A 22,255-nucleotide genomic window follows, 5' to 3' on the forward strand; every position below is an offset into this window, starting at 1 on the left:
TTATTAAAGCATTTGGATGTTTCTTCTAAATTTAATTTAAGAATATAAGAATGAAGGCATATCTTTCATTTTCATTACATTTGTCTAATTAACGATTTTGGAAATATATAAAATAGTATCAAATCCGATAATCTAAGCATCTCCACTCTCAAAGAGCTAGTAGAGAATTCTGACAAGGTGAGCTTGGATAAACGATGAAAAAAGCTTCAGGTTTTGTCACTTCCTGGAGTCTTTGGAAGACTAGAAACACGAGAAGGTTTTCGAAGGGTCGATGATGAGTATTGCCAACATGTTTATCGAAGTTAAGGCAATCGGGTTTTTGTAGTACAAAAGTAGATTGAAACATGATGATATTAGCTAGTTGGAAGGATTAGACTTCTTCTAATGTAACATAATCATTGTAATTGTTTGTGTTATTCCGTAATTGCGGAATAGTAATACTAATGTGAATGAATCATACTTTAAAAGAAAAAAAAGATAAAAATCTAAGACAGTGGGTTACAGAACCCATTCTCACTCCGACTCCATAATCAAACCGAAAATCCGAAGCCCATGTTTCTTTGTAAAACAAGAGGTATCAAAATCGAAATAAAACAATATTAGAGGGAAAGAAACGTAAAATCTTCCAGTCTATGGATACCGCCTTTCTATTTTAGTTTGACTCCCTCAAGTCAAAAACCCTAAACCCCTGTTCGTTCGCAAATCGAATATGGCCGTAAGTTTCCCTTTTCAATTCTCCTAATTATTATTTCAAATTTTTGTTTCATTCTTGTTAAAAAATAGTTTATCTTCATGGAAAACATATACATTCAATTCTATATATATATGTATCGTTTAGTTAGGGTTCGATCCATCAGTTTGAAAAATTAGGGCTAATATCTTTACCAGTGTGATATATATTTATTTATTTGCGATATAAATTCTGAGGACTAATCTGCTTAATAATTTGCAGACAGTACCGGTTAACCCGAAGCCTTTCTTGAACAATCTGACCGGAAAGCCCGTCATTGTGAAACTTAAATGGGGAATGGAATATAAAGGTTTTCTTGTCTCTGTTGATTCTTACATGAACTTGCAGGTATTATACTCTTAACTTTTTAACTTGTCGTTCAGTATCGCTTTTGATTCCGACTATATATGTTTAGTATAAACAGGTTGTTGATTAGAATTAAAGTCAGCCATTATGTTTTCAAAGGCTATATGATACTTTTTTGTAATCATACTTGAAGCATTAGTTATTTGTTTCAAGATGTAGCTTGTGTTTTTATTCACGTGTGTTATAAAATTTGAAAAGGCCTGACATGTCATGATATACACTGCGATTTTAATATTAGTTCATGTTTTATCTTTCAGTTGGCAAACTCTGAAGAATACATTGACGGCGTGTTGTCTGGTAACCTCGGAGAGATTTTAATCAGGTATGCTTGAATTTCTTTAAAGCTTCTTAAAGTCCCAGGGCAGACATTTGCATTCTATACTCGAGTTTTTTTTTGTTCTAAAGGAAACGTAAATGAAATGAAGATTAAAGAAAGATGCTATATACTTTGTGTTCTTAAGTTTTATGTAAATGAAAAGAAAGGAACTTATCTTTTAATTCAGAAACTAGAGCATTTCGAACTTCTTTGATCCCAAAAATTGTATTATATCGTTTTATGATATAAAGGAGCATAATATATTTGTTTGCTCTATTAACCTATGGCTAAACTCATTGAGTCTTAATATAGTGGAACTTTTAGGAAATGTTATGGGAACTTCAAAGTGCTTATACTCTCGTACGAGTTTTGAGTGCTAGAGGTGGCAACCAACATACCAGGTGGGTTGGGTAATCCGTCAAATCAGTTTGGTAGATAGTTATCTTATATGTTACAGGTCAAAATGGGGCAGCATCGTATGAGTTTTATATAATTGTCTAGTTTTTCTTCTTCTTATTTTGCACATGTAGTCTTAATGATTACGAAAATTAAAACCATTGTGACAGTAATCCATAATTTTAATGGCCGGGGTTTATATATGGTTGGACTTTTGACATGTTTAGATCTTTTTACCCTGTATATGTAGTTATTTAACCTGCTCATTATCTGCGCTTTGTTAGGCACTTTTGGTTGTTTGAGTTGGAAATAACCAAAAATAAGTTGGCTGAAATTTTGCATCTACTGAGAGCCTTTTGATTAACCTACATCCTTTTTAATTGGCAATGGTTAGGTGGACGTTGACATATTTTGATCCCTTAACTCTGTTCTTTCTATATGTTTAATCTTTTTTTTTTCCTTTTTTTTTGGTTGTGTTAGGCACTTTCGGATGTTTAAGTTAGAAATAACCAATAAAAAAGTTGGTTGAAAATTTAACCTACTGTATTGACATGTGTAGCCTTTTGATTAACCTGCATCTTTTTAAATTGGCAATGGCTAAGCTGAGGCCAGTGTTATACGACTTTGATTATTGAACTTTGATTACCCTGCATTCAATCTTTTTCATATGTGTACAATAATGCAACAGTTTTAATGCTTCTAGAGGAACATCATAAAGTTTATTATGTATATCATGTATTACAAACAAGATTAGGCAAGTTTAACAAACCAGCTGTATCTTCAAAAATGTTTTGTTATTATAGATTGAATACTAGTTTCTGAGGGTGGTGGAAGTTGTTCGTTTTGTAATTTCACATTGTCATTTATGTTTTCATTTGATGGAAATTGCAAGACATTAGACATGAAGTACGACTGTTTTGTACCTTTTGAAGTTTGTGTCTCACTATACATATGTGAAAAAGGAAAAGAAATCTTGTTGCTATATCTTATTTTGCTAATATCTTTTATTCTTCTATATACTTGTGGTCTAGACTCTAGAGGTGGTTTGAAAAGTGTCTATCGAGGTTGCACTGACACACATTTGGTAAAAAAGTTATATGCTTTTTTGTGTAGGTAGAATTAGCATTTTAAAAGTGTTCTAATTTTTTAATTGTCTTAATAAAAGTTCAATTTTGAATTAAAGACTTAGGAAGTTTTATGCACTGCATACATCTCAGGTTTTCAATCAATTTGGACCCGTTTGACTCGTCTCTTCTTAAACCACTACTTGAGTTTTCTCCACAAAATTCGAATTGACCTAAAAAAGGCCCTTTATACTCTTGATTGTTAGGAATGGTTTTCTGATAGATTGGCCTTAACCTTTATATTAATGACTTGTACTCGTGCATCAAATATGGGTCTTTTGTTGATTTTGGAAAAGGATTAAATGATTCATTTTTGAGTATATGTATCCTTGGCTAAAAAGTAACTGTTTTGTGTGTTGGATACTTGGATATGCAGATGTAATAACGTTCTCTATCTACGAGGTGTACCAGAGGATGAAGAAATTGAGGATGCGGACCATGACTAGCAAGTCTATGCTCTTGCTATATTAGGTCTATCGGTGTTATTTTCACGTCCTTTGTTTCTGTATGGAAGTACTGAAGTACCTGTAGATGTTATGATCCAAGTGACACTCAATCTAGAATGCTAAAGTCTTTTATTGGCTGCAAGTTCAGTTGGGTGGATGTCAATTCATTTAGACTTATATTTGATCCGAGTGTATCAGATAATGTTGTACTGGAGTTTTCTTTCTTTTATGTAGCCAAAAAGTTTGATTTGTGTTCAGTAAGATTATACATTGAGGGTCACAATTGCCTGGAAGGCAAGCTGTTTTTTTCCAAAACAGATTAATAAAATAATTGAACTTATAAAATATCTTCAATCGGGGACTGGTTTTAAAAAAATAATAAATACAAAAATAACTGAAAATAGTCGGTTTTGGTATGTTTGGTGGCTTATAAGCTTTTTGGTAGAGTAGTTTGGCATGTAGAAAAGTAAGTTACTTAAATGCTCATTTTTTAATTACCTTATATTTTAGGGTAAGATGCATTAAATAATAGACAATGAGTGTTAGAAAACAAACTGATACCATTTTATTGAGTTCACTAGATGTATAACAAATTAGGGATGAGCTAAAAATCCCAAATCCCGATCCCGTCCCGGTACCGTCCCGATCCCGGTACCGGAAAGTGGTACCGAATCCCGGTCGGGATCGGTACCGGTACCCACTTTTTTAAGTTTTCGGGATCGGGACTAGTCGGGATCGGTATCGGGAAAATCCCGCGAATCCCATTTAGTCCCACTTAGTACCGACTTCATTTAACCCAAATAAAATACCCAACTATCTGGCCAATATATGTTTACAATTTACTCAATTAATCCAGCACCAAATTCCTACTTATTTTAGTTGAATATATATATTTAAAAAATGACTTTCTTTCACATCTTCCCATGGTAAATTATCAACAACAAAATCTAAAAAGTGAAAAACCCTTCCCAATTCCAACAGTAAGAACGATCCATCAAGCCCTGAATTCTTCATCTCAAATCAAAATATGAAAGAATCATCCAAAGTAAGTTTGTAATTAAATAATCTATTTATTATGTTTATTTTTGTTCTTGCAACAGTAATTTAATCACGATGGCCATCTGAAATTCCATTATTTAAGTAGCTAGAGTTAGATGTAATTTTTATATACTTTTAATTCTAATCGTACTTATAATCGTTTAACATGATATTGAAGATTAATTTTATTTAAATATTTTATACCATCTCATATTCTCATCTAATTAATTTACTAGTTAGATCATAAAGATTTTTTAATCATGACGGCACCTTGTTATATGTTCTGTTCGACTAGTGATTACATTACATATTAGTGTATTTTGACCAAATTTACAAACATGTGTTTTCACTTTTTATTAAATGATCAGCAAACAAAACCGTATTAATTTGTGAATCTTTTTTGTTTAGGATGATGATACTTGTGTTGAGGAGACCCAGTTTGAAGAAGATGATATTGATGGCGATTTGGAAGATTTTAACGAAGAGGTAGAAACAATGGAGCCTAACAAAGAAGGCAAACTGAAAAGAAAACGAGAAACTCAACAAGAAGGAAAAGAGTGGTCTGAATGTTGGCAATACTTTGACAAAGTTTACAAATTGGAAGATGATGGAGTGGAAAAGAAGTACGGACAGTGCCACCATTGCAAAAAGTTTATCAAAGCCGACACAAAGAGAAATGGTACGTCTGGTCTTAAAAAACACTTGAAATGTTGTGAAGTAAATCCCAAAGTTAGAGCTAAAAAACAAAACCAATCCAACCTAGTGTTTAACAAAGTAACCAGTGGAGAGGGCGGTAGTAGTGTTAATGTATGGATACACGATGATTTAGCAATTAAGGAAGCTTTACTAGAATTTTTTGTTTGTGCGGAAGTACCATTTAAACTTGTAGAACATTGGGCTTTTGTTAAGTTGGTTAACCGATTGAATGGGAAGGTAAAATTACCATCACGCCATAAACTCTCCAAGGACATTGCTAAATATTACATAGAAGAAAGAAATAAACTATTTGTTTATTTAAGTGACCCGAAGACTACCATTCACTTGACTACCGATACATGGACATCTTCTTGTCAAAAAGTGAACTATATGGTAGTCACCGCTCATTTTATTGATGAAAATTGGGTGATGCATAAAAGAATTATTAACTTTAGACCAATTGAAAGTCACAAGGGAGATGACATAGGTTTTGAATTGTTGCATTGTATAAATGGTTGGGGAATTCAAAATGTCATGACGATCACGCTTGATAATGCGGTTAGTAATGATAAGGCGATAGAGTACTTGTTGAAAAAGTTGCCTAACTTGTATGATAAGGGGGCAAATTTGCACGTTAGGTGTATGGCACACATCTTAAATTTAATTGTGAAAGATGGCTTTTGCAATCAAGTGTATCATGTAAATTGTGTGCAAAGGGCAGTCAAGTACATTAGGCATTCAACACAAAGAATAACAAAGTTTAAAGAATGCATGAAAAAAGAAAAACTTGAATCGCAAAAGTTCTTATGTGGTGATTGTCCAACAAGGTGGAATTCCACCTATGATATGTTGAAGATTGCCGTGTCCCTAGAGAAAGTCTTTTCGAAGTATGAAAGTGCGGATCCAAGTTATGAGCGTGATTTAGGAAGAATACCCGATCGTGATGACTTCAAAGCTTGTGAAAAAATGGTTAAATTTCTAGAAAAGTTCAAAGATAAAACGGAAACAGTTTCAGCAACTTCAAAGCCTTTATCACATCTTTTTATTAGAGAAGTCCTAGATGTAGATAACCATTTACGTGTGTGGGAAACCGACGTTGATTTTTGTACTATGCTTGGTGATATAAGAGAAAAATTTAAAAAGTATTGGGGAAGCTTTGATAAGCTTAATGACTACTTTTACTTTGCCGTTATCTTGGACCCCACTATGAAATCGGGTTTTCTTAGTCATTGTTTTAGAGTGGTTCTTATGAACAAGACAACCAATGAAAATCCAATGTCTAAAAGTGTCATTGAGAAGATGGTGGGAGTTTTGATTCAGAATGTTGAAAGTAGGCTGGAAAGGTTGTTTAAAACATACCAAGCAAGGTTTGAAACTGCTAATTCGGGATCTCAAGAAACACGTAACGAAGAAGATGCCATTATATCTCAAGGAAAGAATGACTTCTTTGCCGACTATCTACAAGCGGAAGGAAATACCTTGGGTGAGGTGGAAACTGAATTTATAAGGTATCTGAATGAGCCAAAGGTGAATTTTAAACTCGGATTTGACATACTCAAGTGGTGGAGGCTAAATGGAAATAGGTTCCCAATTGTTTCTCGCATGGCTAGAGGTAAGTTAGTTGACATTTTCATTCTTTAAAATTATAATCACCCTGTTTATATATCAACATTATCATTATTATGGCTTGTTAGATATTTTGGCAATCCAAGTTTCATCAGTCGCATCTGAGTCGGCTTTTAGTACGGGTGGTCGTGTGTTAGACTCCTATAGAACAAGGTTGTCAACAAACATAGTGGAAGCGTTGATATGCACACAAGATTGGGTTAGAAAGTCTAATAACACTATATTTATGGATCAAGTTGACGACATCCTAAATGATGATGACATCGCCATGGGTAAAAATCAAATCTGTTTGTTTTTGTTTGTATGCTATATTTGTGAGACCAATATTAAGTTTAATTTTTTTTGATATATTTATAGAGATTGAAGAAGCGATCAACAACCAAAGCGATAAAGGAAAAGAACAGATACTTGTCGAAGAATGATGCTTCTATGGGGTTATTTTTGTTTTTTTGAGAAGGCTTGATGTAATTTTTGGAACAATACAATGATTGTATATACTAGCAGCTAGAAGCACATGACTAACTTTTTAGGATGCCAATTAACTGGATGGGTTAAATGGCCTTTTGCTTCTGGTCACATTCTGCCTGGTCAGTTTTTTTGCAAGGCTTCTGCTGCCTAGTTACATTTTGATTTGCTTGATCAATTTTTTTGCAAGTACTTGGTCACATTCTGGTCACATTATGCCTTCTGTAGTTCTGTTCTTGTAGTAATGTAGTATACATTCATCCTATGGTTGCTTTTGGATTTATTTTGGATATGTAATTGTATGTCATGGTGTTATAATTTATGTATATTCTATTATGTATTTAAATTGGTGGACTAACTATTGGAGACGGGACTTGTTGGGACTTGGTACCGATATCCCGGTCCCGTCCCGTTTGGGATCGGTACCGGTACCAGTTCAAATGGGACCGGGATCGGTACCCACTTTTGATTTATTTCGGGATCGGTACCATCGGTACCGGGACCGGTACGGGACGGTACGAGTCCCACGCCCATCCCTATAACAAATCATAACTAAACAACACAGACTCACCCAAATGTACATTAAGGCAATCTATTGAGTACACTAGATGTATAACAAATCATAACTAACAATGGACACAAAGATGGTGAAAGTGTCCAATGGTAACAAGATTCGTTAAGCTTAATAAGCCAAGTCTAATTCATTTCCTTTTTTAGTTAAACTATAGTAAAATACTGAGTAGACCTTATAGAGGAGGCAGAGGAGCTTCTGGCCTACCCCTAATAGTGTATGTCTTACCAAATTGTTCTACACTTTATACGTGTGTATAGATTTTCTATTATGTCCTTTTACTTTATACATACATACTATAAGTGCTTATGGATGACGTACTTATGGATACCAAATAGAGAGAATAAAGTGGAGATTGATTGGAATACTTAGTGTAATGGACCTAGTTACTCTTTGTGTTTCTTATTCCTTGTATTTGTATTATTACTAGCTTCTTGCTAGTTATTGCTTACCTAGTTACTCTTTGTGTTTCTTATTCCTTGTATTTGTATTATTACTAGCTTCTTGCTAGTTATTGCTTTCAATATATCATACCTTTGCTGTTAAAAAAAAAACATACTGTAAGTGCTATTTTAAACATACACAAAAAAATATGGGGTAAATTACAAAAATCATACCTGAGGTTTGTTCAAAACTACACTGGTCATATCTACAATTTAAAAATTACGCGAGACATACCCATCGTTGCCAAAAACTTACACTGACCATACCTTTCGCTGACGGTCGTCTATTTCGCCGTTAAGTGAAATCACGTGCCATGCATGTGAGGTATGAAAACCGTAATTTCGTGCATACTTTAGGTATTATCCTTGTAATTCATCATAAAAATAATTATTAAGAACTTTAGAGTTTTATTTATACTTCAATTATTAAGTTTGGTAAATATAAAATTTATTATGAAAATAAAAATAGTTTTGTTTTAATGAAAAATGTATCAGGAAAAATAGTTGATACAAGAATGCATTTTTATCTATACTAAAAGACAATTGACCTAATAGCTTATTAACCAATTATAGCTCTCGTTTTTATCAAATTGGAAATTGATGATGTCATTATTAATCTAATCATAAATTATAAATCCTAATAATCATTATCCAAATATACTAAAATATTATACTTTACAATTTAATGTTTGTAGAAAAAATATCACTAATTTACACTTTTTTGTTTTCAATAATTTGCATTTTTTACCCTCAGTAAATACTTAATTTTTAATTATTTTAATCTACATTTTTTTGTTTTCAATCACAAATTTATACTTTTTACCATTAAATCTAATATAATAGATAATGAATAATAACTGATATAAGTTTTTTAAAACTAATTGTAATATTATCTAATCTTTATAACAATGTAAACTTGTGTATTTGACACGGGTCGAAAATCTATTTTATTATTATATATGTCATTATTATTTTGTTATACGTGTAAAGTGAATATAACAAGGATGAAAATTATAAAAACCACTAAAATTTTCACTTTTGTATTATTATATTTTATTTTTTATGATTTATTGTTTTTAATAGAACCTTATTGATACAAAACAAAAAGAAAAATATAAAAAAGCAATATAATTTTCTCGTATGGTTTGATGACATCCATCTCATATTAGAGGGGTAAATCAAAGTCGAAGACTCGTCACCGTTTTAAAATATATCTCAAATTAGCAATCCTGTAGCATTTTGGGTTTGAGTTTCAGGGTTAGCTGTTAGTCTAACCTTAAAATTCCTAAGCCTAAATCTATATCATTTGATGACATTTTTTTATAAATTTTTTATTTTAAAATAGGTTTTTTAATATATATATATGTGTGTGTGAGAAAGAGAGAATTTAATATACAATATCTACCAACTTTAATAAATGAAATATAAATATAAATATCTTAATAATTTTTTATTAGGGTAACTTACACAGATGATACCTGAATTATACACAAAATTATGATTTTGATACCTCACATGCACGACACATGACTTGACTTAACGGCCAAATAGATGACCGTTAGTGATAGGTATGGTCAGTGTAAGTTTTTGGCAATGATGGGTACGTCTCGTGTAATTTTTACATTATAGGTATGATCAGCGTAGTTTTGAACAAACATCAGGTGTGATTTTTGTAATTTACTCAAAAATATATATAAGCTGTCTGAATAACTAAAAGTATAATGGTAAAAGAAAAGTCAAATACTTGTTAACCAATTTCTTTGCACATATCGTAAGTTGATTTTTTTTATACCAGACATGTATAATGGACAGAGATAGTAAGTATATTATTCATATACATATATTATAAAAAAAAACCCGTTGGCACCATATAAGATGATTTTGCAGTACAAACTTGAATATTTAACATACATTAAGAAGGTTATATAGTTTAAATTTGATAATGTTTTTTAAGAACTCAAAGGATTATATGTCACCAACATATATATGTGTACATATACACTATATTTTATTGACCGAAGCGAATAAATAATACGTAACAATATCAACTTATCAAGTATCAAGAAATCCGGTGATTTTGAAAATAAAATCTCTTAACTTTAAGGTCTTTCCTCTTTCCGTGCATATGGAATATGCTACATTTTCATCATGTTTTCGACGACCCCATATTATGTGGGGTGGAGTTATTGTTTCTTCATCGTCTTCAAATATGTCAGATTTAACCAATGATTCATCTTCACTAACAAACAAGTTTGATTTATTTTCGGGGATACTAATTGGAACGGATAATCTATTTTTCTTCTTTCTTTTTCTCTTTAACATGTTATGTTGACGCTTCTCAAACATATTATAATTATCTTGTTTATTCCATACTTCATGAACTTCCAAAAATATCACATCCGATTCTTCAAATTCTTCTTCTCCCATCGTTCGTACATGTATATACGAGGAGAAAGATCGAGTTTAATAAAAGGAATTAGCAAAAATGATGGGAAACTAAACAAATTAAGCAATGGATGAGTTTATATACGAGTATATAGGAAGCAAGATGAATCGTGTAAGACACAATATTGTTATTGTGTGTAGGGGGTTTGTTCTTGTTGTAAGTCTTGTTTTTTGTCCTTAGTCGTTAGATTTAATTAAAGATAAAGCCTTCACACAATAGTTTCTTGTTGCAAAGAGTAGACATCTTTGTCAAAGAATTCGTGAAAATTAAATACTTTAAATGACTTTGACATTTTCCTATGCCACTAGCTACTATTGCAAATTAAGATATGGACATGGACATCTCATTTATTACTGTAGTATTTACTTACGTATCGAACACTCAACTTCTATGAAATTTCCAGGTTTGTTTACCGAAGAGAAGGAGTATTTGTGGTTTGTTAAACAAGCATAATATCCACAAGTTGTGGCAAAGTTTTATTTTAGGAGTGACAATTTATTATAAGGATAGATATAGTAATTTAAGGTTGCAGTATGTGAAAGAGCATTTTTGGAATCATAAATACAGTGAAAGGGGCTTTTTGGAGAAAAAAAATATATGCGTAATTATTTAAGACATAGCATAAATAAGATCTAAAATGTTTTGAGTAAAGAGAAAAAAATGGGTATTAGTTCATTTAGTAAAGATTTTCTATCGAGAAATTTCTTTTTGAGAATCAACTTTGGGTTTTTCTTATTGATATCCCGAGATATTGATTAAGGTGCATTTAATGAATTTAATATATCTTAAAATATGAAAACATGCATTTAACTCTTCCTAATAGTTAAGAAACATGGAGATGTTAAAGAAATATTGAGTTCACTAAATACAACTTAACCAATGTTCTAGGTTAGTAAAACCCAAAATTTAATCCTAAAAAAAATCTTTACTAAATGAACTACCGGTGTTTCTTTATTTTTTTTGTATATAATAGGAAAGTAGATTTGCCGTTAAAAAATAAAAAAGTAAATTTGCGTGTTATTAATTTCGAAGGATATAATAACCACAAAAATTTTTACGGGATTTTTGATCAAACGAACATATGAAGTAATAATTTGATTATCTTAATCTTAATATATACTACAGTATAAGACAGTTGAACTAATGACTAATTAACCAATCACATCGTTCGATTTCATCAAATTGGCTTTTGATGATGTCATCATTTAGATAAACTACAAACTAAAAATCCTAATAATCATTATCCAAAGATATTATTACATTAATATTTATATTAATTTGTAGAAAAAGTCTCATTAATTTACACTTTTTTGTTTTCCATCAATAATTTACACTTTTTAATACTAAATATTTAATTTATATTTATTTTTTGCCATCAATTTGAGAGAATTTTTTAAAATTTACAATCATTTAATTAAATAAAAAAATTTAACATATGAAAAAAAATATTTGTGATCCTGCGCCATCAATATGTCTAAGTTAATAATGACAGTAACGAACATATGATTATTGTACTACAACTTGCAAAATATAACACTTAAAACTGTGTTTCTTTAAAATTATAAGTTTTTATGACTTAAATGTATGAAGATCTAATATTGATAATATCGTACACTAGATACGGGTCTAAAATCTAGTCTACTACTATATAGTTTTAAAAATCATAAATTTATGGAACAAATTACTTGTAAAGTGTCCTTTTTTATAGACCCCCTTTACTCATGAAGGTCACACCTCAGGAATGTAGAGATTCGGAAACTAATTTTAATGTCGTAAGGACATGTTTTGTACCCGTATATAATCATAGCTCAAACTAATTTTAATGTACTAAGAACATATATATTTTTTTTTATTCTGTCATTATCTGATTAACAATAATTTTAGTTACAGAAATGTACCAAAATGCTATTCATTTGTTTTTTTCCTCTAAACGTGAATTCGAGTCTTGGTTGACGCATTCTAAAAATATGTTTTTTCAATCCACTCTAATGTCAATTTTTTTTACCCATTAACTCTACTCTAAACAGTGATCACCATCACTTTTTGACACATGTATTGGATAAAATTACATTCAATGTACACTACTATTTAATTTTTTATACTATATTATAATGCATGACTTATTTGATCAAAATTAAGTTTCAACATTTGATAATATATTACACATAATGTATATCTATCTAAAGTTATGTTTAAATTATCTTAATTAAATTCAATGAAGTATATCTTTTTTATGCATGTTGTACATGCAATTACTTAAAGTGGCTTTTATAACCTACATAATTATATAAACAAATTTTGTAACATATTCATAATTAATAAAATGAGTAAAATTTTATTAAAGTATGGTTTTGTAACATATATAAATAAAACCACTTTTATAAACTATATAATTATAACCATTAAGTGTTTATAACTTTAAATAAGTATATCCATAAAATTATTCTAATAATACATCTCTATAAATTTCATGGCCAAAATTTTGGTTGTATAAATTGTAATGACACATATAGATTTGATATATATAATATGACAATGTCCATACATGTCAGTAATCATATTTGTTAATAAAACTTTCACGAGTCATGACTAATCGTGACATAAAAAACACTATACGGTGTAATCAATTCGGCCAAATGGGTCAACTTTAGCTTTTAACATCTCTCTTTATCTTTACTCCCTCATTAATCAAATGCTATTTTTTTTTATAATTTTTTTTTTTGAATTACCAAATATGTCTTTACTCTAATAATTATTATTATCCATTAATCTATTGAATCTCTTGTCAAGACACAAAAGACCCTTATCCTCTAACTCAACATTATCTCACATACATAGAAAAAACAAACATTCTCTACCATCACACAATCACCCTCTTCACTCTACCGGCGATAGACTATCTAACTATCGCTTTTGAAAGATGTCGTTGTAACGCGCAGATACCTTTTTAGTATATATAAATTCAGTCAAAGTATCCACTTCTTAAAACTAAACATTTATTCATACACTTAGCCAAAATGAGCTTAAGAGCGTAATCTTATACCTTATATAACTTACATGACTCAAATGATTTTTCTTTTTATTTGTAACTAGAAATTTGGGTTGCGCGTTGCGCGACTTCAATTATTGCAATTACGTTTATTTTACTAATACAGTTACGTTAAAGTAGTTTACTAAAATTGAATCCACACCCACTTTAATTAAAAATCAATACATGTTTTATATGATTAACAATGAAATAAAATAATAATAATAATATCAAAATAATTATAGGTATATACTAAAACATGTTGAATAAAAATTACAGAAAAAAAAAAGATAAAGAAAACATACAAAGATATATATTATGAAAAAAAGTTCAAAAAATTTAGAAAAAAAACAAAATATATAATAGTTGAATAAAATATATACCTAGCATTTTAAAAAGAGCAAAATGTTAAGTGTGGAAAAGTGTATAAAAAATAAATGTTAATAAAAAAAAAAAAATAGGAGGGCAGAAAAACAAAGGAAAAAGTAAAAGTGGCAAAACAATATATATTTAAAATAATTTTTAAAAAATAAAAGAGATGGAGGAAGGGTTTTAAACCTTAGACCTTTCTCCTAAAGTGTATGATTACAACCACTGAACCAAATTATCCTTTTGTTTTGTAATAGTAAGTTTCAATATTTATGTTAGAAAGACAGATTAAGACAAAATGTGACTGTTCATAACCTTCACCATTAATGATATTCTAATAACTTTACTTTTCACGTATGCGACATTTGTATTGAACGGGTGTTGTAAACCCAACATCACACTTTTTGACCTATTGATATCTCATAATTGATTATATTTTATGGAAAAATTGACACACTATTATTGTTTTACTACATTAAATTGTAAGTTACATATATGACAAGGGAAATTATTTTTGATTAATTCATCACATTGTACATGTTTTACAGCACATATTATGAGCCAGTAATGTATATATGTGGACATGGACGGATTTAGCTTGGGGGCAGTGTGGGCAACTGCCCCCACCCCAATTTTGATATAAAAATTAAAAAAATATATTATTAAAGAATAGATTTAAAATTTTACCTCTAAAAGTATGTATGGGATACTTACTGAGGAAGGATTGATGTTTTAGATTAATGGATATATAAGCGTTAAAGATAATTAAAAAAGAAAAAAGCTTGCGAAAAAATTAATGGCTGAAAAAGTTTTTACAGGAGGGAAATGAAGAAGATAGACTCAATGAAATAGATGACTTAGATATATTTTGTATTCTTGCATTTTATTTATAATTCATCCTTATTGTTTAATTATTAGGGAAAATGAAAGTTGCAGTCAACTGCAACCAACTGCAGCCATAACCAAGAATAGATTGAAAAACAAATTTACACATTAACCCTTTTAAATTTGTAAATCACACACATCCCCCCTGATTTTCATGTTGCTGCAGCAAATATAAGCCCTAATCATTATTACATTTTTATCCCTTCACTTGATAACTTATATAATTATGGATAAAGTATTTGCTGAATAAATTTTACTCCCTATCTCACCTCATCATAGTAGTATATGCTTCTATTTATTTTGGTAAAATCCAAATCATATCATTTAGTTATATGGTAATATTGATTATATATTTTATAAACATAAACTTCTAAATCATATCATTTAGTTATATGGTAATATTGATTATATATTTTATAAACATAAACTTCTAAACAAATATGCTGTAAACTTTTCACTCTTAATGTATATATGATAAAAATTGATATACACGTTTACATTAATGTTTTTACACTCGTACAAAAGAAAATAGTCTTTATTTATTAAAATGTCATGATATATCTTGGATTACTAGTTTAATAATGGTATCTTTCGATGAACTCGCTCTTAGCATCATAAACCTTAGGACCGACCCTACAAATGAGTATGACATACGATTATAAAATTTGCCCCATCGCAATGGATTCTATGGCTCCGTCTCTTAATGTGGTAGATTTTTATCATTTGTTGTGGTACGGATATCACTTCCCATATGACAAGAGAGTGATAATAATACCACAAAATTTGATACATCTATCATACTATACATGGGGTGAGTTATTTTGAGAACCACTAAAAAAAAAGAACGAGAGAACCAATCTCAGCCCTCCATTCATCGAGATCAGGAAGGGCATGTTTGTCATTATTAAAAAAATTGTCCAACACTCTCTTTCTCTAACCTCTTATTAAATCAAAAAATATCTAAATCATTAAAAAACTTTTATCTCACAAACTCTACATCGTTAGACGGAAAAAAAAACATGGGTAGTCTTGAAATTTCGTCCTCTTTCATTAGAGATGCGATTCGATATACTTTTGACTACTTTTTAAATTTCGTTTTTTTTCCCATCACGTTCATCCTACACATGTGTAAGTACAACCTACACATGTGTAGGAAAGACCTGGAACTGGTGAGTTGTATAACCTGCCCATGGGTAAGTACAAACTACATATGGGTAAGTTACTTGTAAAATTCAAAAATGATGAGGACGCATTGTAAAACCCTATATACCAAACCCTAAAGCTTAATTTCTAATCTGAGGGGGAGGCTACTTTCTAAAAACCCAAGAAAATCTAAACCCTAAAAACCTAAAACGGATGAGGGTTCCCACTCTAGGGTTTAGGGTTTGAAGCCCGAGTGTTAGCCTATCGGCTAACCCTCGACCTTCAAACCCTAAAGCCTAGAGCGGGTACAATAGGGTTTGAAGTTGTAGGGTTAGCCTAACGGCTATTTTTGAGATGGGTTTTTTATTTTTAATCTTATCCATCTATTTTCTTTTATCCAAGAGTGTAGAGTAGTTTTTGGGTTTTTTTTTTTTAAGAGTTTTCAAACAACTTCTCCTCTATTATACATATATTATAACTTACTGTACAAGTATAGAATGTATAAAAATAGTAGATTTATCATACCAATCACTTAATTTTATTATTGTTGTTACTATGGTTGGACGCATTAACTTTTTAACCGCCGTTTATTTTTCATTTTTTTCTGAATTTTCCCGAGCAAAAGCATAGATAATCAATCATCCACTCTCTTTCAAATTTACTCAGCTTTCCATAAATAACTAGTATTACTACAACCGACGACTACATTCTTCACAGATCAACGTCATCGCACCGACAGCCACGATCGCCGCCTGAATTCCGGTACACTCGATTCATTGAATCACTGTCTCCAATTTTAACTCTACTCATTGTATTTATATAATATATATAAACTATGTATCTATTAAAATAGTAGTGTTATATGATCTGCTGTTTCTTTCTTGTAATTTGATCCATACAATTGAAACTTAGATATTGAGGATATTGATTGCATTGTATTGGAATATATATATTTGAATAATTATATATATATAGTATTGTATACTTTCAGCAATGCTTTTGAATTTTGATATATAATAGCTTAGTATCTAATCTGTAAGAAAGTAAAAAAGGTTCGGATTCGGGTTGTAGGATTTTACTTTAGCTTAGAATGGTTCGGCTAATTACGAACTTATGTCTTTGCTCATTCTTATCTTAAAACATTGCTGATGCATCTGAGTCATCTTGACTTCGAGTTGATTATATTTATTGAACAACGTAACTAGCTAAAACCTCTGATCGTTTTCGGACGGAGAAGGTTGTTATTTTTTGTGGCACTTGCAAGTTTGTTACTATCATTGTTGAGTTGGTTAGTCTTATACATAGCTTATTGTTATGCTTTAGGAGAGCTAATATGGGTACAGATAGCGGCGATTGGCGTTCAAATCTGGAATACAACAAATGGGTTGCTCTCCCTGTAGCTGGGAAACGACCGTCCGCTCGATATAAGGTTTGATTGTAACTTATCTGTTAGGACCACGGAAACAACAAAATGATCATCGTTTGTATTAATTATTTGTTGGTTTGTCTTCTTTCATTGTAGCATGCTGCAGTTGTCGTTGATGAAAAGCTATACATTGTTGGTGGAAGTCGTAACGGGAGATATTTATCTGATGTTCAGGTATCATTAGTGTTAGGCCAACGAATATTTGCTTAAACACAAATGATCTTGTCTTTCGTTGTAGGTTTACCAATGAAGTGGTTACTGGTTATAATGGCAGGCATTTGACCTGAAGACTTTAAGCTGGTCCACACTTGAATTAAGCACAAGTTCAGCTTCTGAACATGTTAAAGATAGTACACTTAAGGAAAGTTTCCCTGCAATATCTGGTCATAGTATGGTGAGTTATCCATGTGACATTTTATATAACTTTCTTTTTTTCTGTAGCTGTATTAGTTTGTTTTCACTGAACTATGATGCCCTTTTATTAGGTTAAGTGGTGGAACAAGCTCCTCTTGCTTGGTGGTCATATTTCAAACGATGCCTCTGAAAATGTGACAGGTATGTTTCCTTAAAGAAATTGTTCTGACTTTTGATACAAATACTCAAATAGGTGTCTAGTTCTGATTGAAACTTCCTTCGTCATTGATTAAATTGTAGTGCGTTTCATTGATCTTGAATCACACTTGTATGGGGTGATGGAAGCCACTGGAACAGTTCCGGTAATGAACGAACCTCATACTATATGCATGCACAGTTTGTACCATGGAGTTCAATGAGCAGAAATCAGTGAAAATGGTCATTAGTTTCTTTTTGGTTAATCTTTTAGGTAGCTCGTAGTGGACAATCTGTTTCGGTGGTTGGTTCGAAGCTCATAATGTTTGGTGGAGAGGATAAACATAGAAAACTTCTGAATGATGTTCACATTCTTGATCTGGAGACAATGAACTGGAGTATTCCTGAGACTATGTTAGTATATTTTACATGAATTATATTTTTATTTTTTTATATTCTTTTTTCTCTATCAGAATGTATGGCAACCCAAGAACCACGTTGAAATGTTGAATTGATATCTTCTGCTTTGATAGACAGATTCCTCCAGCTCCGAGGTTTGATCATATTGCTACCGTGCATGCAGACCGCTACCTTCAAATATTTTGTGGCTGTACCCATTCCAATTTCTTCAATGATCTCCACGTGCTGGATTTGGAGACAGTAAGTGGTTGTCGTTTCTTGTGCTATTATTTTAATTTTGAAAAATTGTTTTTTCTTTTTATGTATATATCTACATCCTTAGCAAGTATAGAAGCATACTCCATACCAGAAGACAAAAATATTCAAACCACACTGGATTACCAGATATGGAGACAGTCATACATTTTCTATTTGTGCAGTTAGAATGGTCCCAGCCACAGATTCCTGATGATTTGGTGTCTCCTAGGGCAGGCCATGCTGGGGTCACTATTGATGAAAAGTGGTTTATAGTTGGTGGTGGCGATAATAAAAATGGTACAAATGTAACTAAGATTCAATAAGCTTTCCCAATAATAAGTTTGAAGAGTAAGTTTGCGCTCAGTTCTATATAGAACCACAATATGACTCATGATCTTTTGTTGCAGGTGCCTCTGAGACATTGGTGATGGATATGCCCAAGCTTGTTATCTCTATTTTGACAAATGTAACAGGAAGAGATCCACTCGCCAGTGAGGTCGCCATTTTATGTCCTCATTTAAATTTGATTGCTTACAAGTTACAACTGTTTGGAGAATTTCCAGCACTAAAAATTTTGTACCTAAATATCATAATAACCAAACCAAGTTTGTCATAGGAGTGGCATACTCATTGAGGTTGTACCATATTTGTGGTTTCCGATTTGGTCATTTACATTCTGATCTTTCTGTTTGGTTGGAATGAATGAACCTTGTTATAACTATTTGTAATATTGTATATAGATATTTTTCATTGTTATCTTGAATACTCTTTTTCAAAGTTATAGTTCTGAGCTTGCATTTGTCCTATTTAATTTTCTTCTTTTTATATGAAACAGGGGCTAACTGTATCTTCAGCATTAGTCGATGGTGCACATATTTTGGTTGTTTTTGGGGGCTATAATGGGAAATACAACAATGAGGTATTGTGGTTATTATAGTTTCTTCCAAAACAGTCTATTATATGTAATCAACCTCCTGAGACTTTACTTCACTTCCTGTTCTCATTACCAGTTCATAAAAAAATGGGTAAACGGATGAGGTTTTACCTGTTTAGGTTAGCCGGACAGGGCTAGTCTTTTTGATTCAGATGTACGCGGCCTAACCGGTTTATCCCGTGGCCGTTTCTGAATCTTTCCTTGGTCACCCCCAGGATGTTACCTAGCAAGATTCGAACCTGAGACTTCTTGTAAAGATGTCGGGACGATAATCACTAGGCACCCTGGAGGTGGTTTTTACCTGTCCATCAGTGAAACCAATTTCTTATATGCTCTCTGTGGTTTCTATGAACAAAGGTATTTGTGATGAGACCTACTCCAAAGGATTATATACATCCAAAGATTTTTCAGTCACCTGCTGCTGCAGCTGCTGCAGCTTCTGTAACTACAGCATATGCCCTAGGCAAATCTGAAAGCTTAGAGTTCACAACTTTCGATTTAAAACCTAAAGTCGATCTTTCAGTTGAAATTAATGTGATCAAAGAAGAGAAAGAAACATTGAATTTATCCATTGAAGAGATTAAAGCAGTAAATGTGGTGCTGAAGGAAAAGCTCGAGGAACTTAATGGTACTCATGTCGACTTATCCAAGGTATATTTAGTTGACATATGCTAGATTTGGTAAGATGGGTGGCTTGTGTTATTGGTCAAAGCAGGTTCGCGGTTAAAACTTATTTTTAGAATGGTCCAAAAAGGGTTGGGTTGACACGAAAACATTTTTTGTTCATCACTCTAGTAATTAATGAATAAGTGATGCCTTTAGTATGATTAAGATACTAGAGTTATTACAGTAATAATCTTAATCTATGATTGAAGTGAGTTAGGAGGCTGTGTATGTTAAAATTGCCACCTTTGGGTTTGTTTTGTATTTGGCCTTATTAAGGTTAATAATAACTCTGTCCAACCAAATCATAAGTAAACTGGTGAAAATTGCTGCCTATATTATATTACTAGCTAGTAGCTAATATTATCATTCAAGTAACAACTTCAACTTATCTTTTTGTCAACTTACTGCAGGAACTGCGTTCTGTTCAAGGCCAACTGACTTCCGAGAGATTAAGATGTGATGATCTGGAGGTACTTTTTTTCTTTGCTTCTTTACTATCCCTAATGAACAACCTATATACTAATTATAACTTATAGCATATGTCTTCTTTTTCATGGTTGTAGACATAGATATTAGCTTACCCTTGAAAACTACCACTTACATCTTGGGATGCAGTCATGCAACCACTATTTTTTATTTTATCAAATTTGTACATTACCTTTTGTTTGAAGTCAGTTTAATCGTTACAACATGATGTCCTTTTTTTGGTCCTAAACTATTCAATTTAGAGGTAGCAACTTTAACCCATTTACTTATGAACGGATCAACATTATGCGTTGTGTTTTATCCCTAACATGTCAAGCTAAAGGATTTAACTCAAAAGATAATGGGTCAAACGGGTTGAAGCTCGTCCCAACTTTATGAACATGCATAAAAACCTCCTAAAATGATTTTCTAGAAAGGTCAGATTATTTTTTAAGTCAATTTTTGCATGTTACATATTCATGATATCTGGTATATTTGATCTGTTGTATTACTGGATGGCACAGCCCAACCCAACCCATTTCAACTCGCAGTTGAAAGTCACCATGCTTGACCATGATCCATTACGGGTTATCTAGAATCTAGCCTACCTGATCTGCCATTTTGCTGCCTCTGTAAATCAACATTGAAGTATATGTTATGTAAGTTATGAACTATGTGCGGGAATGATTGTTGGAATGCTCATAGTTAAGATAATTTGTTTGTTTGTTGGTGTTTGAAAAGTGTATATAATACAATTTCTTAACTTTAATCCAGTCCTGAATATATCTGCTGGTGGCTAATGCTACAATTTGTTCATTATGGTGACTTCAGGCCCAGATCTTAGATCTACGAAAAAAGCTATCATCAATGCAATCCATTGAGCAAGAGGTTCAAGCACTTCGCTCCCAAAAGTCAACAATGGAGCAGGATGTGGAAGATGCCGAAACAATCCAACGGGAAGGTTCAGGTGGAATTTGGAGGTGGATAGCCGGATAGATTGGTGATATGTATAGTATCAATCTTGCAAATTTATTATCCAAGACAAAATTTCATTCATTCTAAGTCAAATAGTCCAATACACAGTGTTCTTCAATTGCTTCCAACTACAAGACTAACATCTCCATTTTGTAACCATTTAATGGTGATTTTACTATTTAAGTTTGATATCTCATTATTTTTTGGGCTCAACTCTATTCACTTAATCCTATTCTATAATTTGACTTTTTCAAAAGAGACTGGCAGAATGATCTGATTGTGCATTTTAACTGGTTTTTATGGGTTTATTTCGGTATATGTGGCTTATTTTCTGTTCCCCCTGAAATGATACTAGTGTAAGTGTTTAGGCTAACTGAAAGGCCAATTCTTGTTCTTTTATTCGGTGAATGACAAATCATTTTATGCTTTGAATTGTTCATTTCAGCTATCGTACAGTTTAAATGCCCAAGAGTACACAATTTTCTCAACCCTCTC

General features: G+C 31.7%; 3 protein-coding genes across 3 annotated transcripts; 2 read left to right on the forward strand and 1 right to left on the reverse strand.

Moving 5' to 3' along the window:
- The first annotated feature begins 613 nt into the window (after positions 1 to 613).
- LOC122604008 (probable small nuclear ribonucleoprotein F) lies at positions 614 to 3,635 on the forward strand. Its single transcript, XM_043776889.1, has 4 exons — positions 614 to 715; positions 953 to 1,078; positions 1,354 to 1,418; positions 3,309 to 3,635. The coding sequence occupies exons 1-4, from the start codon at positions 710 to 712 to the stop codon at positions 3,376 to 3,378; spliced, it is 267 nt and encodes an 88-aa protein (XP_043632824.1). The 5' UTR covers positions 614 to 709; the 3' UTR covers positions 3,379 to 3,635.
- A 6,634-nt stretch (positions 3,636 to 10,269) lies between these two features.
- Positions 10,270 to 10,644, reverse strand: LOC122604850. Its single transcript, XM_043777711.1, has one exon. It carries the CDS (start codon positions 10,642 to 10,644, stop codon positions 10,270 to 10,272), a length of 375 nt encoding a protein of 124 aa, XP_043633646.1.
- Positions 10,645 to 16,742: 6,098 nt separating this feature from the next.
- On the forward strand, positions 16,743 to 21,973 carry LOC122603338 (acyl-CoA-binding domain-containing protein 4-like). The gene is made up of 14 exons (XM_043776012.1): positions 16,743 to 16,850; positions 17,412 to 17,517; positions 17,611 to 17,688; positions 17,789 to 17,908; positions 18,000 to 18,069; positions 18,169 to 18,230; positions 18,338 to 18,477; positions 18,597 to 18,723; positions 18,903 to 19,017; positions 19,128 to 19,216; positions 19,556 to 19,639; positions 20,012 to 20,305; positions 20,731 to 20,790; positions 21,617 to 21,973. The coding sequence occupies exons 2-14, from the start codon at positions 17,422 to 17,424 to the stop codon at positions 21,779 to 21,781; spliced, it is 1,500 nt and encodes a 499-aa protein (XP_043631947.1). The 5' UTR covers positions 16,743 to 16,850; positions 17,412 to 17,421; the 3' UTR covers positions 21,782 to 21,973.
- The last annotated feature ends 282 nt before the right edge of the window (positions 21,974 to 22,255 follow it).

Source organism: Erigeron canadensis, chromosome 6, assembly GCF_010389155.1.
Source record: "Erigeron canadensis isolate Cc75 chromosome 6, C_canadensis_v1, whole genome shotgun sequence".
NCBI classification, from domain to species: domain Eukaryota; kingdom Viridiplantae; phylum Streptophyta; class Magnoliopsida; order Asterales; family Asteraceae; genus Erigeron; species Erigeron canadensis.